Raw genomic sequence first — 20,408 nt, forward strand, 5'->3', positions numbered from 1 at the left:
TATGTTTATAAAAAGACTAGTCTGCTGAAATTAAGTGATGTTTTTGAATTTAGAATTTGTAAGTTGATGCTTAATACTTTAAAAAGGTTTGATGAGAAGCACAATAAATTAATACTTGCTAGTTCTGTTTTTTTCACAAAATACTTTAGATTTCCAAAGAACTAAACTTAAACTTTATAACTGAAAGAAATAAGACAAGACTTGGCTTAATCTGCTTTAGGTATTTTGGTCCAAAAATTTGGTCTAGTGTAGGGGTGGGTAACGTAAATAAATGACGGGCCGGATCCAAAAAAAATTAGTCCTTAGTGTGCCGGAGCATTTCAAGTAAGTGATCTACCAGATTCAGTTGGATCCTTTTTTAGATTCGGATCTTTATTCAAAAATGTTATCCGGATCCCGCTAAATACTAATTTTAGACAAGGTTTGTATCCGAATAGAACTAACTTCAAAAGACTTGGATCTGGCTGGATGCCAATTGATCTGGTGTTTTAAAATTTTGAATCAATTTATTAATTACCAAGGTACTCAAGTATAAAATTTTAAGTTAATTTTTATTAAGTACTCATAATTATGTATTTATTACAACTATGGACCAAATTAATACTAGTTAGTTTTATAAAAACAATAATTTACCTACTAAAAGTTACTCGAGCCTAAGATTTCAAACTAAAACATTAAAAGTTTTTAACTATTTGAAATTATCTAATTTTGGTAATCCTTGGCTCAAGGCTACATTAACTAACATTCCAATATTAAACTACTACCTTTTTATTTAAAAAAACTTATAAAGATTCATTCAAAATTTTGTTAGATTGTAAACAGTTATTACAAACATACACAAATAAATTTCCTATTAAATCATACTTAAAGTTAATGAGATATTGTTTTGAAATATTGTCATCAGTTGGTCATCATTAAACTTAACCATTTAATTAATCAAAAATTTTTCAATTAAAATACCAATAGCAGAAAAGAGTGCAAACTGTAGTCTCTACTTGGAATATTCTACTAAAATGTAAAGTTGAGCAGTTTTACTTAAAGTAGGTGTCAATGTTATTAAAAACTACTTTTCTTAACATTTATAAGAACAACTCACTACACATCTGGGAAGACATCAATTTTTTACATGTCATTTTTTATGAAAATCATTATGATAGGTAAGACCATCAAAGTTAGTTCAGCAAACAATTTTTTTGGATAATTTGAGAAAAAATTAATTCAACTGACTTGAAACAGAACAAGGTACACTATAACAAAAGAGTGTTTTTATTACTATAAAACTTAAAAGCCATGCTTACAAAGGTTTTCAGGTTAAAGTCTTAAAGTTTATTTTGTGAAAATAATTAAAAAAAAGTTTGTACAAATTTTGTAATACAGTGCTTATTCACTTATCCGGACACGTTGGGCAAGATTTTTCTGTAAACATGTCCGGATTACCAAAATTCCGGATAAGTACAAAAAATTAATATTTTCATATAATAATATAATTGCTGCATACAATGCAATGCATAATAAAATTGTTATGGTAAAAACAAATAAATAGTAATTGTTAAAACATTTTAAGCAAAAAAAAAAAATTGACAAAATACATAAGTATAAAGTAAATTTAACGGAAACATATCACTCAAACAAACTAATTTTTTTTTTTCAAGTTTTATTAAAATAAGAAAAAATAGACATTTGTTATATAGTTTTTTCATGTTTTTCAGTATTGATAAAATTTTTATAATTTTCTTACATCACGAAAGCTTAAACATTTGTATTATATAAAAATGTTAGTCTTTAATATTGAAAAATCTTTTGAATTTTCATCTGACTGAAACTGTTCAGATAAGTGAGCGTCCGGATAAGTGAAGTCCGGATAAGTGAATAAGCACTGTATTTACATTGGTCTGTAGGATTTAATATAAATTTTGAAAATTCTTAGCAGGCTAGATAAATTTTGTCCGCGGGCCAGATTCCGCTTAAATTAAAAAAAGGTTTGGGGGCTGGTCATTTTGACTCCGGGGGTCGGATCCTGCCTTTGGGCCGTACGTTGCCTACCCCTAGTCTAGTGTCATACTTATAGAAACATCATTTTTAATGTAGTCATAAAACTTGTTATAAAATCATTTCAAAAAGTTAATTTAGAGTGAGTTTGAGTTTATGTTTTATACTAAATTTTGATTCATGTTATATTATACCAGATATTGTGTTGTCAAAGAAAGAATGATTGTTATAAACTGTTAAAATTAAATTTTTTCTAAAGCATTTGAACAATTTGATTAGCAGTTTTAATCTTTTTAAACATATTTTAGCAGATATTTATTACAACTAGTTAGTTTTTTGTAAATTCAAATTTTTTTTGCATGGCAGTCTTTCTTCATAAGATTACCAGCAGTAACCATGGGTATTATTTAGAATAATGATGATTTTATTTATTTGTCTTTAAATTGAAATTCTCATAAATGACAATAGTACTTTTATAAATGAAAAAGGTATCATAGTGTTTTACAAATTTTTAAGACAAATGAATCTCTTTTTGCTAGTATGTAATTTTTAGGATGTACCTTGTACAGATGTACAACCAAGTTAATTTTTTAATAAATAAATAATTTTATAGCGTATTGTTTATAATAAAGTTTAATTTTATTAGATAGTTGTTAATAAACTAATAAAATATGTAGTCAAGGCTAAGGGGAGTTTAAGGAATTTGTTTACAAGATTTAACATTGGCTACTAAAAGCTTTTAAAATTTTATAAGTTTTTGAGCTGGAAATCTTGAATTATTGAAAACATAATCTAACAGTATTATATTTAACAGTTTTATTTTTTCTTAAAATTTAAAACTTTCTAAAGAAATTAAAAGAAATGTTTGACCAAAATTCTCTTGTTGGAAAAATAATTGAACCTATCTCAAAGTTACAAAAACTCTTGAATGTAAAAACATAATATAGAAGCATCTAGTAGCTGAGATAATGTATTGTAACTTGAGACCAACTTGTATTATTACTTTTTGAGATGGATCCCTTAAAACTTTTTAAATAATAAATTGAATTTTTGTATTTTGATTCATTATGTAACAACTATAATGCTAAATTTGTTTGCTTTAATATTTGTTATAAAATAAGCTGAAAATGCTGTTTATCTTATAATTGTAGAGATTTTCCTTTAAAAGAAAGAGGGCATTAGTTTTTATTCTAAAGGTTATTGTTATTTTTTACCAACGACATTTCAGTCTAATTATTTTAAGCCTTAAAACTTTTTTTATCGATTTTAAATACAAAATGTTGTTTTAGAATATAGGTGGTTGTTAAACTCGTAAGAGTGTAAATTATTTTTTCAATAAGTTATTTTTTTAGCAGAAGTTTAAGTTATCTAGTTTGAGATTTTTATTATTCTTAAAAAATGTAATTTTTTTTTAAAGTAAAAAGTACAGAGTGAAGGATCTAATTAAGTTCGTTATGTAAGGACCAAATATTGATACAAAAAATATAATTTAATCAAAAGTATTTCTTTTCATACAGTTTTCAACAAATTATTCTCAGCTCTCTCAGTCTACTCTTTTTTTTTTAATAATTAACTATCTTATTGTAGGATTTTTTTCAATATTGAGAAAGAATACAAGTTAAAAAAAAATATTTTAGTCATATAATGGTTTATAAAAAATGGATGGTTACCAAAAGACTTTTTGTGTAATTCAAGGAAGGTTTCCTGAAAACTTTAGATTAATTGCTTTAGAGATAAAAGATAGATTTTTAGTAAACTTTTCAAAATTCTGAGAAAATCAGAACTAAAAAAGTTCATACATTAGTATCAGAAACTAATATTAAATTAAATTTCAGAAATTAATAAAAAATTATATGTCTAATAAAAACTAAATTAGAGTGTATAATTTGAGCTTTCAAAAAAAGGCCAGTGTTAATTTTTGTAAAAAAGTTTTGTTCTTCACCCATGGCCTTAATAAAATTGTTAAAAAAATAGATTATTGAAGTTTTCTTTTTGATTGATAATTTTCACATATGATTAAATAATTATTTACAATAGAAAAATATTGAGTCTTTCAGTTTTTAACTAGGTTTAGTATAACCATTAGTATTTTCGATTGTTGTTTATATTTTACTTTTAGTATGTAAATTGTAAGCTAGTACCAACAATTTATTTATTTTTAAAACATAAAGATTAGTTTTCTTTCTTTGTGCTTTAATTTGTAATCGTGTGATTTAATTTTAACTATTTTTTTTAACTTTTAGCCAAAATTGTTTGTTAATTTCACTTTATATTTATCATTAGTTTAGCAAATAATAAAACACTATGAACTTGTTATGCTATTTTGTATATAAAGTGGTTTATAACAAAAATTTATCCTAAAGCAAACAATTTGTAGTTGATGTATGAAACAGAAAGGTTGATTACTTAAAAGCACAAAAAAAAATCGAGTATAATTTTAGTGTTATAAAAATATCTCAATAAAGTCTTTGATTAGATTAAGTGATTAGTTTTATTATTTAAAATTACATTTGTGGAACTAAGTATATTCTTTAAGTATGGTAAACAAAAGTTAATTAAAAAAGTTAAAACACTAATTAAAGAAGAATATAATAAGTATCTTAAGTTAATGGTTCTCTAAATCAAAAAAATTCTAGACATTAATAAAAAAAGGAAACATTTGTACACTCCAAATTATAAAGTTAATAAAAAGATAATAAAAAAAGTATTTTCTAGTTGTAATTAAATTAATTATTTTTTTAAATTCTATCAACAAATAATAGTTAAAATGAAATTAACACAAAAAGTTTCTTAAAAAAAAATCAAGGTATTGTAGCCTATTAAATTTAATTCAAAAAAAATCCTGTATCTTAAAAAAAAAAAAGTAGAAAAGTTTTAAGTTTTAAACATAAAATTTTCTGTAAAATAAGTGTTTTTTTATAACTTTATTTAGGTTTATTTTATTTAAAAAAGTATATTGTTATTTAAAAAAAATTGCTGTTAAAAAAAATTAGATTTTAATTATTTAAGTCAAAAATATGAAGTAAGCTTGGTTATATATTTAAACTTTGTATAAACAACAGTAGTAGTTAGTTGTAGTTTAATTTTTTAAAAGCCGATATGTCTTTCTCTATGCGGCCAGAACCTGGTAAAGGAGATATGGTTCTTTTGGACTACATCAACCATGATGCGTTCATGGACAACCTTAAATTAAGGTAGTTTTAACTTTGTATGCTCAAGTTATTTATCAAGGATTAAATACAAATACTTTTAAAATAAATTTAGTAGTTTTCAAAAGCAGCATTTTATACACTACTACTAAAAAAAGTTCTAATTAATATTTGTTTTAGCTTTATTTTTTATTTTTTGTAAATACTTTTTTTGTAAAAAATAATAACATCAATATCAAAAATTTCTGCTTTTTTTATGTTTATAATATTTCAGATTTAACAAAGGGTTGATCTACACATATATTGGAGAAGTTGTTATTTCAGTAAATCCTTACAAAACCATGAACATATACACACCAGACTGCATTAAAAGTTACCAAGGTAAAACAAAATATGAACATTTTTTTAAATTGTTTTTAGAACGAAATCGTAATATTTTCAAACTGTATTTAAAGCTGGTGTATAGAGTTAAAGTTATAAACTATTTTTCTAAAAAATTGGTACACATATTTCAATACTTAACAAAAAGCTTGTTATTGTAGACTTCTATTTTTTTATATACCTTAAAACAGTTTAGACAATTTTTGTTTAGGTAGGGAGTTCTGGGAGAGACCTCCTCATATATATGCTCTAGCTGATGCTGCCTATAAAACAATGAAAAGATACCTGAAAGATACGTGTATTGTAATTTCAGGTTTGTGTGATTTTTGTGTAAACATTGTTTACAAGTCTTTGTGGGATTGTAAAGTTTTTTGACTTAATAATGTTGAGAAACTCAATAATAAGTTTCTTGTAGGTGAATCTGGAGCAGGTAAAACCGAAGCTTCTAAAATCATCATGAATTATTTTGCATCTATTACAAATTCTAGCTCAAGATCAGAAGTTTGTTAATTTAAATGGATGTGTTTATAATTTATTGTGAAGTTCTTTATAATACTCTATTAACTACTTAAAAAGTATGATTGGTTTTGAACAGATTTATTTTTTTATATTATCCAACTATTTACTTTCTACGGGTCCACGACTATTTAAATTCGGACAATTCAAATTCCGACAATTCAAGTTCTTAAAAAAAAAATGAAACAGCCACAAATAATAAAGTAATGTATATTTGTCAAATATTAAAAAATAAATATGTAGGTCATATTAATATCTACAAGCCATTTATTTAACTTTGTAAAACATTAAATACTTTTTGAGATTGGAATTAATAAAGTAAAAAACATAATTATTTTTAGTAATTTTAAAATATCTTGAAAAGTATGTTACGTTTTGAAAAAAAGAAAAAAAAAAGATTGTAGATATCAATAAGATCTACATATGTATTTTTTATTTTTTCAAACTTATATTACTTATTGAGGTATATTCTTTTAAATATTCTTTTAAGAATTTGATTTGTCGGAATTTGAGTTGTACGAATTTGAATTGTCATGTAACCACTTCATACTTATGTTCATAATCTTCAGTCAAACTAAGTTATGGAAGTTTTATTACATGTTGTTTAAAATAGATGAGTTATATATATATGATATACAACTAACTAATCACTGTACTGTACAACAGTTTGTAAGAATCAAATTTTTTTAATATAAGTGTAGCTTAATGTTTTGCACTATAAATTTATTTTCCAACCTAACCGAATCACAAACATATAATATGATTAAAAGCTTGATTTATGTTAAACTAGAAGTATAAGGAATATCTTATTTTTGGCTAATTATAATTTTTATTTGAATATATCTACAAATACTATTCTTGAATATTCCAATTTTTAGTTTCATTGAAAACTGTAAAACTTCAGATTGAACGAGTTACAGGAATTTTGTTGCAAAGCAATGTAATTTTGGAAGCATTTGGAAATGCAAAGACAAACAGAAATGATAATTCAAGTAGGTTTGGTAAATATATGGACATCAACTTTGACTTTAAAGGAGATCCTATAGGAGGACACATCAACAACTATCTGCTTGAGAAGGTTGTTGTATTTTAAATTTAAAGATGAGAACTATGTCATTTTTAATGATAATTTTGTTCAGTTACATAAAATTAATTGCATTTATAAAGTAGTATGTTATGATACTGTTTTCAGCTCTATGTTATCAGCTTTATGTTTTACATGTTATATGTACTTTTATGAATTGATTTTATAAAAATTTATTATAAAATTCATTATTTTAAGTATTTTGCATATATATTTTTTTGTTTAATGTTTAAAGAACTTTGAAATAACTACATTCAAAATTTCATCATATAGTTTTTTACATAACAATCTAAAAATGTTGTTAGATTCTATTATAAGTAGTTAAAGTTTAAAATGGTGCTTTCTTTGATCTATGTTAACCTTTATCTTTTAAAAGATAATTGAAGTAACCTTAGAGTTTTCAACATCTTGTTTTAAAACAAACTTTCATGCTGAAGTTTGAAGAGTATGTCTAAAAATTAGACGTACGGCTTTAATTTATGGACCAAATTTTTTACAATAAGTATATTTTAATTGTCTTATGTGTTAGATATTTACTTATTAAGAAATATCTAAAAAAAAATATATATATTAATAATACAAAAACAGCTAATTTTCATATCGTTTACTAAGTTTCAACGTTTAACACGTATCTTCAGAACCATGTATATATATACTGAATAAAACAATATTCATAAATTTGTTTTAAATAATGAATTTATTTTAAAGATATTTTATCTTATTACAGTCTCGGGTAGTGTATCAGCAGTTAGGAGAAAGAAATTTTCATTCATTTTACCAATTGCTATTGGGTTCAACAGATGCTAACTTAAAGAATCTTCACTTAAAGCGTGATCCAGACGTATATCAATTCACATGTATGTCCAAAAATATTTGAAAATAATTTCATGTCATATTTAAATTTTTAATATTCGAAAAGAACATTTACCAGCAAAGTTTAAATCCTTAAGTAAATACTTCAATTTTATTAATTGTTTATAAGTATGGTTTTTAATAACTATTTAAACACTATTTCTCTTCTCTAACATAGAATTTACTTAAATTTTTACATTAAAATTGCAAGTCGAAGGCAGTAAGACATTTCGACTTTCTAAACATTTATACTTATTTTCAACTGCAAATATAAGTGTTAAATTAAAAAGATATTTTATTGAAACCATTTAAAATGTAAAAATCTAAATTGTAAATTTGACTTTTTATGAATAAAGAATATTTTTCTATTTTATAGTTTCTACTTATAAATTTAATTTTTTATTACCTGTAAAATTAACTGAAATTAAATATTGAGTAAACTTATTACCTAAGCTTGAATACTTAAAATTTTGAAATTATGTTGTATTATTTTACATTAAAAAACCTACAGTTTATTCTTTTTTTGTTATTCTAATTTTACAAAAGTGTTAAAAACTGTTTCCAGGTCAAGGTAAAGCGAGCCAGAGCAGAGCAGCCGAGGACAAGCGAGAATTCAGAAAATTGAACAATGCCTTCAACTCGGTTGGCTTCACTCAACAGGAACAAGCTTCAATTAGCAAACTGCTCTCTGTTATCTTACATTTGGTTCGTACTGTTTGTGTATTTAAGAACAAAGTTGTAATTTGTTATGTACTGTTTACTAGTTGCCTTATGTAGATTATATACATTCAAAAATACTTAAATTTTGTTTAGTATTGTTGTTTTTACAAGTTTTTAAAACTAATTAAAAAAATTTCTTTTCTATACAGAATTACTTTACATTTCTAAAATTGAGGTAAAAACTTTGTAAATTTTTAATATAAACACAGGGTTGCCACAAAACCTTGAACTTTGGAAAAACCTGGAATTTGAAACATTTTTTACATCTAAGATAACAAAAATTTGATTTGATTAAAAAATCTATAACAGAGAAATATTTTATAATTTTATCTATAAAAAAACACTTTTAAAGTAGTATTACAGTATATTTTCAATAATTATATAGTAGTTAAGACAGTTTTTTAACTTTAATTTGATTTTATACTAAAAAGGACAAAAAACTTGTACCTTAAAAACCTTGAAAAATTTTCAAAAAATCTATGGCAACCTGTACTAAATTTGCTGCATATAACTGATAAATATTTATAAGGTTTTATTTTGAAATTAATTGTTTACGTTAAAAATATTCTTATATAATTCCTTTTTTTTTAATACATTGAGTTTTTTACAAAATTTTGTATAAAAATTAAATAATCATGTATTTATGTTTTAAAATTAATAAAGCAGTATTTTATAAACTAGTTATTGTTTATAATATTTTTAGGAGGCTGTACAAAATTTTTAAATTTTTCTTTCAGTATTTTTAAAATTCTTGAAATGACATAACAAGTTTTGAAAAGCAAAGTTTTTTAATTTTTTAAGATTAGATTTTTAAAAACTGCTTATGCTTGTTTAAAAAGTTTTTAAAACTGTTTTCAATGCCCTTAATATTTTGATAAGACTTTTGTTTACAGTTTAAAAAACATACAAAAAAAATAAAATTATGTATCTTCATTATTTAAATCTCTGCAAAAAGGTTTCTATAAGTATCCTGTAGTAATTGTTAAAATTGTATTAGCTTATTGTTTCTAAAAGCGCTGTATAATGTTTATATTATAAATCTCTACATGTTTTTATTTTTCTTTCTTTATGGTAACTAAAAGATTTAACGACTAAAATTAAATTATATAAATAATCTTACTGCAATTTTGTTTTTAACTGTAAGTTTATCAATTATTTTTAACAGGGAAACATAGAGTTCACAGTGGAAGATAATGTAGTTAACATTGCAGATATGAGTTCAGTTAGAAACATAGCTCATCTCATTGGTTCAGGTAAACATTTTTTGTTTTTTGATTACATGCTGTTATAATAGTTTATTGTTGTATTTTCTAGTTTAAATAATTTTTAAAGTTATGAAAAATTAAAAAGAAAACCTAAGACAATGGGGTAGGCAACTTTTATAGTCGGCGGGCCAGGTTAAAAAAAAGTGTTTTATAAAACTAAACCTTCTTAGTATTTACATAAAATAGTTGTTGTTTTAAACACAAAATTTTTGTAGAATATTTTGATGCTCTCAATCAAAAAAATGTATATATCTTCATAGATTTAAAAATGATTTTGAGAAAGTTTCAACACTTCAATCAAATTGATACATGTATTATAAATTTTGCAGATGCCACGGAAGTTGAACAAGTGTTATTGACTAGGATAGTTGCAGGTAGAGGCGAGGTTATCAATAAAAATCATTCTAAAACAGAAGCTCAATTTGGAAGAGACGCATTTGCCAAAGTTTGTTTTTGTACTACTGTACTACTGTTTTTTACAGTTGTTTAAAGATACTTGAGCGAGTGATTTGTTTTTTGATATTTAAATATTTGGTTGTGATTTAAACATACAAATAGTTTTTTACTTAAAATAGTTTTGATTAGAAAATTTTGATGAAATTTATTTTCAAACTTAAATAATTAAGAAGCAGTTTTACTATATTGTCTTTTAATTTTTAACTAGAGGTTCAATGTTTTTTAGTTAAATCTAACTTAAAATTAGTGTTTTATGAAGTATTTCAAATTATTATTGTTTGAATATTTACAATAAGATTGATTTTAATAGTAGTCTTACTTTAAAAAATATACACAGTAAATACCGTAAGTATAAATTAAATAACAAGTTTATGATTAAACTAATTTTAACTTTGCAAATTATGAATAAATTTTTAAGTTAAAACAAATTTAAAAGTCACAAAAGAATACAATTAAAGATAATAAAAACTTTAAATAGTTCTGTTTACAAAATCTGTATCACTATTGTGTGAAGTACAATACTATTTTGATTAAATACTTCAGCATAAAATATTTCAAGTTTTAATTTTTAATTTAATGTGATAGATTTTGTTTGTATATTAAATTTGCTGTGTACAAAAAAAATTCATGCACACTTGTGACTATGTTCACACATTTCACATCGTTTCAACTGCACGAGTTTGAAAAGCATTTTTAAGCGGAAGTGAAATAAATTGTAAATTTTTAGTTGGCGCAATGCAGTGAAAAATAGCCACTAAGTGTAATTTGTTATTATTCATAATGTTATGGTGATCTAGTTCTTGATATTTTAACAAATTTAACATATGGTTAGAACTTAAAAATATAAAGTTACTTGTATTCTTAGCAATACATGCTTCTTTTTTTATTTATTTAATAAAATATTTTAAAACCTTACAAAAGTTTTCTAAAACAATATTTAAATTATACTTGTGTGGATCAAACGTGATTTTCATGTTTCTTCTAAACAGTAGTTTTGTTTGTTAGGTTTTTACATCAGCATTCTAATTTTATTCTTTTTTAGTTTTAAATATTTTACCTAATTCCACGTTAAGTATTGTACACAAAATAAAGCTTTTAAAGTTCTCTGATTGTGTAATTTAACAAACAGTATTAAAGTGATGAGTTTTAATTCATTGTAAATGTTATTTAAAAAAAAACATCATTAATCCGAAAGCAAAAATAGATTAAATACTTAACAAAACTTCATTTAGGCAATATATGAGCACATGTTCTCTTGGATAGTTACTAGAATAAATGAAGTTATTGAAGTAAGCAGAGATATAATAAAGTAAGTTTTTATTTTGTTTATATTTTAAATTTTATTTTTTTTAATTTTACAGTTTTGAATCAGTACAACTTTTAGGAAGGTATTTAATTGTTTTTTAGCTAATTTATTTCTACTAGGATTACTTATGATATTATTTGCTGGCATAAAAATTGACTCTTTTAAAATTGTAATAATTATAAATTAGTAAACACTATATATTATACTTATTTAATTTAAACTATGCCTATGAAAAAGGCTTGTTTTTTTAACTGATTTTTTTTTGTTTTAAACAGGTACGGAAAAGGTACAGTTATTGGAGTGTTGGATATATACGGATTTGAAATATTTGACAATAACAGTTTTGAACAGTTTTGCATCAATTATTGCAATGAGAAACTTCAGCAGCTGTTTATTGAACTTGTTCTCAAGCAAGTGGGTAATACTTGGCATTAAATAAATACGAAATTACCTCATGACACTAATTTTATCTATTAAAAAATCCGTATGCAGCAGTTACTGAAATTTCAAACACGCTTAATTTCAACGAAAACTGAATTTATGTGTGTTGTTGTTGTGATTATGAAACTAAAATATATAAAATAAATAATAAGAGTTATAAAAGAAGATCAAGAACAAAAATACTTTGCAAAAACTCAGGAGCAAGAGGAGTACCGTAGGGAGGGGATCGAGTGGCAGGAGATCGAGTATTTCAACAACAACGTCATCTGCAAGCTGGTAGAGGACAGGTCGGAGGGAGTGTTCTCGATACTCGACGAAGCGTGCAAGTCGGTGGGCAGGATCAGCGACAAGAACTTCCTCGAGTTCATGGACAAAAAGCTGCAAGACCACGGCCACTACACCAGCAGGAGGGTTTGTTTAACGGTCGTGTGGTATTTGTCGGAGTTCTGCGGAGTTGTTTTGTATAAAGTAGAAGTTAAGCTGGTCAGTGAATGATAAAGGTTTCTTTTCACTTTGGCAGAAAAGTTGTTGAAACAAATTAATAAATATTTTTCTTGTCAAATCTTAAAAACTACATTAAATGAGGTTATTTGAATTCTGAAACAAGTGTTAAGATATTGTTATATACATAATAAAAACTGGAAGAAAAAGTTAGTTAATTCTAACTTTTTACGCGAAAGTTTTATGTTTTGTGTTTCAAAACAAAAGTTTTTATAACGTGGTAATTAAAAAACTATCGTGTTTAAAATTTTTTTAAATATATAATTTTCCTTCATATTATGTACACATAGTATTTATTATTTACGACAGTCGTAACTTTTATAATACTTCAGCTCAACTCATACACAAAGTGTTGTTTTACTTATAAATATACTCTATATATAAGTATTACTCGAACTTTTATACTTTTTGATTGATTGCTAAAACTTTAGTAAAAAGTATATTAAAATAATGATGTAAACCACTATGTTTTTTCCATAGTTTGTTAGAATTATTGCTAACATCTTTTGGCTTGTACTGTTATTGTGTTTAAAGAATAGTGAGTAGCAAATATATTAGTATTGTTATTAAACTTGTGAAAACAACAGAAAACTCCGAAAGATAAATCATTACGTCATGACATGGACTTCAGAATAAAGCATTATGCGGGAGACGTAACGTACTGTGTTGACGGTTTCATGGACAAAAATAAAGACCAGTTGTATCAAGACTTTAAAAGATTGCTGTTTAATAGGTAAGTTAAAACTGTATTTTGTGAATATATCCGTTATTTAATAAAAAAAACTCATAAAAAGAATGTACTTAATTTTATAAAGTAACTCAGTAACAAAATCATATACTAAACAAAATTAAACTAAAAAAAAATGTAATAAAATACATTTCAGCAAAGACCGAGTGATCTCATGTATGTGGCCCGAAGGAGCACAATCAAGACAAACGGTGAATAGAGTCCCAAAGACTTCTGGATATCTGTTCAAAGAGTCCATGATTACTTTGAGTGACAAGCTTCTATCAAAAGTATTTGATACAAGATATTTTTTAAAGTAAAATTGATCGATTATTTTTAATAGCATTTTTCGTAACAACATAAAAAGAATGTATAAGTTTTTTTAAAGAGTAAATATGTAAAATTAAAATTCAACGTTTTTATCCTTGTAAAGTTGTTAAATTATCCATTCTGTTTATTAGAGTACTATCAAGTTTGTTGAATACAGAAGTTAACTTTTAAAAAAGTTATTTTCAACTTCTCATTTTGGATTTTTTTTTAAACATGTTACTTTTTTAGGCGCCATACTATGTAAGATGCATCAAACCGAATGAGATAAAGTCTCCGGTGATGTTCGACATGGAAAGGTGCAGCCACCAGGTCAGATACCTCGGTCTGCTCGAAAACGTCAGAGTCAGAAGGGCCGGATTTGCAAACAGGCAGCCTTACTCGAGATTTTTACAACGGTAAGTTGGTTAAACGTACATTAAATCAAAGTTTTTTTTTCCATGAATTTTCAGCTGGATTTTGATACGACATAAGGATACATTAACTGAACTACTCATTAGTTATAAATAAAACTAAAAATTTCATCTTTAGATAAACAAAAAATATGTAATTGGATTCAGAAACTATTAGGTAAGAGTATAGAAGTAGATAAATTGCTTCATTTAGTAGAAAGTTCAAAGATTTCTTGAATATTTTTTTAAATATAACAAAAACAATAAGTAGATACTTTTGTTGTAGGTTTTAAAGTGTTAATACTTAAAATCTGGTATACTTTTGAATGTAGTACGTTTTTGTTGAAATTAAGTAATAACTGTAATATAAATAAGTTTCGAGTAAACATTACACACCTTAAAAGTCAAGTAGTTTATGTTTCAATTATTAAGCTAATGCGTGATTTCTGTTTATTTGTGCAACAGCACAAAAAACGTTATTAGTTAGACTATAAATAGTAGGTAATTTTTATAAACAAAAGTATGTTTATCATGCTAAAACTTATTTATGCAAAATTTTATTTATATTTATCAAACGATTAATATAAAAATAATGGTTTAATTAAAAATAATAAGTTATTAAATATTACAACCCGCTTGTTTCTATTTTAACATACTTAAATTAGGTTAAATTTAAATTCTTGCTCTCAAAATATTTATTTTACTAATGTTAGTTAACTGTGGTGTTAGTTAGAAATTACTTATAAATATAAGTTGCTCAGGTATAAAATGTTGTCGGGTTACACGTGGCCCAACCACCAGTTTAGTAGCGACATGGAAGCAGTTGAAGCTCTTATTAACAGTTGTGGGTGAGTGTTTGTTTATATTTAAAATTGAAAAATTAAGCAAAGTACATGATTATTTTTGTAAAGTTTTAAGGCAACTGAAATGAATAAGGGTTATAAAGCTAATTTAATACTATGGTATAAAATATATGTTTTTTTCAACTATTTAAAGCAATTCAACGTACGAGTATTTTTTAAAAGCTAGTAAGTCTAAATTTTTTGTTTTTTAATATTACCATTTAACTACTTTATATTTTCAAAGATTCATCAAAGACCAAGGGTAAGTGTTGTAGTAGTTTTGAACTTTTCTCGTAGTGTGTGCTGTTGTTGTTGCTTATATGAAAGTTTGTCTTTGCAGTGTGCTTTGTTTTTATTAGCACTCAATATAGCTTACTAAGCACTAATTAGTTTTTCCTGCAACAATTTTCATTGTTTAAAATAGTTTTAATCTAGTAAAGTTTGTTTATTGATATTTTTATTATGTTTCTTATTAGCTTTCAATGTTAATCATTAGCTAAAGTACAGTTAAATTTAATTTTATAACTGCACTATTATTACACTACAATGTTTTGTTGTTCTGCATGTTTTATACTTTAAACCGACGTTACAAAAGGTAGTTTAAATATAATTCGTAGTGTTTAAAGTTGTAATAACTCAGCATGTTAAGTTTTGAAATAGAAACTAATATTGTTTTAAAATATTAAAAATTCAAAGAATTGTGTGTTGAACTATTATAAAAATGTGAATAAAACGTAATACTCATTTGAGATTTGTAAACACTTAAACAAATACTTTTATGTGAAGTTTTTCTTACTTGGATCTTGTTCTAAAAACATTATCATCTTTTTAAGTATCGAACAATTACAGTGAGAGAAAAGCGATTTTATGAAATTAACACAAATCTTATATTAGTATGATAAAAAAGTAAATCAGTTAAATAAAATGAACAATTGACTTATTGAAGTTACGCGCTTTGACAGGCACGAGAGCGATGTTGCTTACGGAAACACGAAGATATTCATCCGCACCCCCAACACGCTCAAGCAGTTGGAAGACAGGAGGAACGAGTTGATACCCCAAATTATCATCCTCCTGCAGAAAGTTTGCTTGCTGTCGTAAATCTTTTACTTAAGTATTGTTCTCTTGAGTACGCGCTTTGGACACAGCCTAAAAAGTGCGTACTTTTCAGGATGAGCGTACCTAAGAAGTACTAGTGTAAATAAAAAATCGCATTTTGAACACAAAATTTTCGTGTGAAAAGTGCGTACTCAACAGAAAAGTTACTGTACTCTTTTAGTTTGTCGAGATCACCTGACAATTTTATAACAAGTTTTTTCTCACTCTTTATTAATAGTTTTGTGTTATTAATTTTCAATATTCCATGAAAGGTTTGGAGAGGAACGTTGGAAAGGAGGCGGTTTAAACAGAGGAAAGCAGTGAACAAAATAATGGCAAGTTACAGAAAGTACAAAGTTCGTGCCTACCTCGTCGATATGAGCAGGTAAATGCGTTTATAAATTCGTTTAAGTTATCTAATTTTACTGTTTGTATTAACACTATAAAGTGCTTTTTTTCAATTAATCAAATGATTAAGAAAAGTTAGCTTTATGTATTTTAATTTGAAGTTTTTAAACTAAAAAAGCATGTCGTAAAATTGTTCGGAATTTAAAAAATTATAGGTTTTAGACATGTTAATATTTAAATTTTATATAAAGTATTTACCTAGAATATATTTCGTACTTAAAGTAGAAAATAGTAGTAGAATGATTTGTAGCAGGGATCGGCAGAATTTTATAAGTGACGGGCTACATATTGAGAAAAATTCTTTTGCGGGGGCTATAGTAATTTTGAACAATTTTACTAATTAATGAAATAAAAATAGTTAGAATGCCAAATTGCAATAAAACTTTCATTTGAAAAAGCACCACCGTTTACTCATATGAAATTAAGAATAAATTTTTAAATTTCAGCTGTTTATCTGAAAAATACGTCGCGAACCGAATCTGGTTCGCGTGTCCGAAACTTGTCCAACCTTTATCTAAAAACTACAGTCCGGATTTTTTTATTAGAAACTCACTTGTCTTGATAAAAATAATAATATTTTCTTTAATTTCTAGCTTAATATACAAATATTTCTATAACTACTTTAATTTTTGAAAAACGAGCATTGATAAAAATATGGTTTAGTAAATAAATAGTTCAAATAAAAAAAGTTAATTTTGAAATTAAAGAAAGTACAAAGATGCCAAGAAAATGCCAGATTTAGGCAAGTCTATTCGATGGAATCCAGCTCCTAAAGTTCTTATTCCTATGGTTAATGTCATGCGACAACTTTTCAAGAAGTAAGTTTATTTTATTAGTTGTGCGACATGCAATTTTGATAGATAGTTTATAATTTAAGAAAGTATAGGAACTAATATGATTTGAAATGTTAGTGACTGAAATAAGTTTTAAATTTAGATACTATTTTATGTATTTATTAAGTATTTTTAAGTCATAAAAAGAATATAGTCTAAAGTATTTTTTTTGTTTGCAAAACAAAACATTTTAAGTGAATACGTTCTTAGTTTGATTTAGTATATAACTATTTTTACTTTTAAAAACTTTTAAAGCAAAACTGAAATTGTAAGCTAAGTACATAAAAAAAATTTGATTAAAAATTTTGAAACTAAGTGTCATAAAGCTTATGATAAAAAAGCACTTATTGAATAAGTATGACTTAATTAAAAAAAATCTAAACTTTTGGTCATATAAAAAATTAAAATAAAACCACTACAGCCCACAACTGGCACTGGAAATTTCTTTCTTTAACCAACCGCCAGAAAAACTTTTTAGCAAAAAAAAAAAACTCCTTACGCACTTCTTTTCACACTTGTTTGAAAATTGTTATGGTGTCAACTTATTGTAAACAGCTGGAGAGCGGGGAGACTGATCAAGCGAGTGCCTCAAGATCAGTTGCAAGTTCTCAGGATGAGATGCACCGCGCACAAGCTCTTCCACGGCAAGAGGACGAATTGGAACAGGAATGAGTGCAGTTGGAATGCCGATTACATTGCACAAGTATTGCTTGTTTATTAGTTTACTCAATTAAATTTAAATAAACATTATTCTAGTATTTTTAAGTACTAAATATTGTTGTTGCAATTGTTTTGAATTATATGGTATTATGTTTTTAAATTTAAATAAATTTTGGTTAGATATATTTTTGTTTTACTTTAATGGTTTTTAACCAGATTTTGTAATAAATACTTAACGTTTTTTATTAAACTGTTAAAAATAATATTTAAAAGGATCAATCAGCAATGAGTTACCGTACAAGTTTGAATTTACTCAAATCAAAACATCGATTTACCAATGTAGTTTTCAGTGCCCACGTCAAAAAAGTGAGCTTTTAAGTTTTTATTTGTTATATTACTTTGTTATATTTACGTAAACGCTTGTTTAATTTGTCTAATTTATTTAACATTTTGTATTAACAGCTTTTTCTTAAAGTAAATAGTAAGTAATAAATTATTTTGTTGTTTTTATTATTTAGGTAATATGGACGTAGTAATTAAACATAAGTAACTACCTAAACATTTTAAAATTAGTCCCAATTTTTTTTTAATATAATATTTCGTATTAAAAGCTTAGACATTTGGCAAAATTTTTATTTATTTACAGATAAACAGGTTCAACAAAAATGCTGATAGAGCAGTGCTTATCACAGATAGGTGCATATTTAAGTTGGACCCAAGTAAAAACTACAAACCCATGAAATCTCCAACACCCTTAACTAAAGTTAGATTTTTATTTATATCTTAAACATTGGGTACACTTTGATTTAAAAAGTTCAAGTAATATCCAAAGAAAAATAAAGTTGTCTAAAATTTTTAAGTTTTTATTTTGAAACCAAACTTAAATCTTATATTAACACAAAAATCAGTTTTGTAATGTATATGCATTATTTTGTTTAACTATTTTTTTTCAATTGTGTTAACTTTTATCTACTCTTATATTTGTTATGAAAGTTTCAAATAAATTAACAATTCAACTCAATCAGCACAATTGAATGTTAATATAATTTCTTAAACACTTCTTTTTAGACAAATTTAAACAACGAGTTTCTCAGGTGCAGGGATTGTCGACGAGCGAGACGACGGACCAGATGCTGGTCATCCACGTGGAAGGCGGGGACGATCTGGTCGTTTGTTTGGACAAAGCGGACCGGGAGCTGGTCGTCGAAGCGGTCACCCGACTCTTCACCTGCTGCAAAAAGTTAGCTGATCTGCTCATCGTTTTTTTTCTTGAAAATTGTTTTTTATTGTCATTGAATGTGTCTTTGCAGGTTTTTGCAGCGCGAAATTGCCGTCAATGTAAGCAAGCAAGCGAGTTGTTCGCTGGGCGGCAAAACGAAGATGCTGACGGTGGAACAGTCTAGGGGAACTCCCCCGACTTTTCACAAGCTTTCCAACACGATGCTCCAGCTGGTGGCGCCCTTTTACTAGAACTGTTCTGAATTTCAATTTAACAAACATCTCTCCAACAAGCTAAATCTATGAAGTTATGTAAGTGCAGTCTCCTCTATAAAATGTAAATATTTATATTTTTTATGTAATGATAAAGTTAATCAACTAGAAAGTAGTGTAAAAATTTTATAGAACAAGTGCTTCTGGCGTCCGCCTGATTATTATCTATTATGCCAAAAAACCTTTTTTTCTACCGTTTTAATTTATCATGTAAACCTCTTCTTTCTTATTATCTTAATTATGTCTTCCAATGAAAAGCATTTTTCAAGTGAAATGTGTTTGAGTACTAAAATCCTTAGCAATAGACAATGTTTTATGATAATAATGAATATATCCTTAAAATTTGTTTCTAAAATCTATGTGTGATTAGTTATAATTATTTTTTTAATCTTCTTTTATACCAAAATCTAAAACTCTTATATCTAACAGTACATATTTAATATTTGTGAAATACACACTCTTTATTAAGTTTTTGTTTTATTTAATTAACAAATCTAACAAAATTAGTTATGAAATTAACCTTAGCTTTTTAAATATGCAATTTCTTATTTTCTTTCTTGCATTTCTTTATTACTTGTAATCATTCCTATGGCGTATTTTGCCTATTTTCATAATTGTTTTCGATAATTTACAACATTTTTGTTACTTTTCAAAGAAAAGTGCTTTTTGTTATTAGAACAGTAAAATTTTTTTATTATGATTTTTTGAGAATAATTATAGAAATTGGGATATTTTGCACTATTCTTATGCGGGTTAAATTTTATATTCAAAAAACTTTTGGTACTTAAAAACAAAACTTTAATAAGTTTATTTTAGTTACAATTTGTGTTTCACTGTCTTTTTTGTCGCTAAATGTCTTAGAAACAGTTTTTGAAATTACTAGTATAAACAGAATTGTTTTGAATTAATTAAAGCAATTTTAAAGTGATACCTTCGATAATAAAAATTATAAAAACTATATTAGAATTTA

General features: G+C 25.5%; 1 protein-coding gene across 2 annotated transcripts; it reads left to right on the plus strand.

The window, feature by feature from the left end:
* Positions 1-5,049: 5,049 nt before the first annotated feature.
* Positions 5,050-20,022, plus strand: LOC145833711 (unconventional myosin-Id-like). 2 transcript variants are annotated; one of them, XM_082940861.1, is made up of 25 exons: positions 5,050-5,183; positions 5,413-5,519; positions 5,731-5,832; positions 5,935-6,020; positions 6,940-7,113; positions 7,847-7,976; positions 8,537-8,676; positions 9,857-9,944; positions 10,286-10,401; positions 11,645-11,721; positions 11,994-12,132; positions 12,358-12,570; positions 13,248-13,393; positions 13,545-13,677; positions 13,946-14,112; positions 14,868-14,954; positions 15,193-15,210; positions 15,911-16,031; positions 16,319-16,431; positions 17,162-17,272; positions 17,843-17,990; positions 18,221-18,313; positions 18,594-18,710; positions 19,042-19,187; positions 19,258-20,022. In XM_082940861.1, exons 1-25 carry the CDS (start codon positions 5,089-5,091, stop codon positions 19,415-19,417), a joined length of 3,027 nt encoding a protein of 1,008 aa, XP_082796987.1. In that variant the 5' UTR covers positions 5,050-5,088; the 3' UTR covers positions 19,418-20,022. The 2 variants fall into 2 exon arrangements, with proteins under 2 accessions (XP_082796987.1, XP_082796988.1); XM_082940862.1 differs by lacking the exon at positions 15,193-15,210.
* The last annotated feature ends 386 nt before the right edge of the window (positions 20,023-20,408 follow it).

Source organism: Thalia democratica, chromosome 4 (assembly GCF_965202585.1).
Source record: "Thalia democratica chromosome 4, ktThaDemo2.hap1.1, whole genome shotgun sequence".
Lineage (NCBI taxonomy): Eukaryota > Metazoa > Chordata > Thaliacea > Salpida > Salpidae > Thalia > Thalia democratica.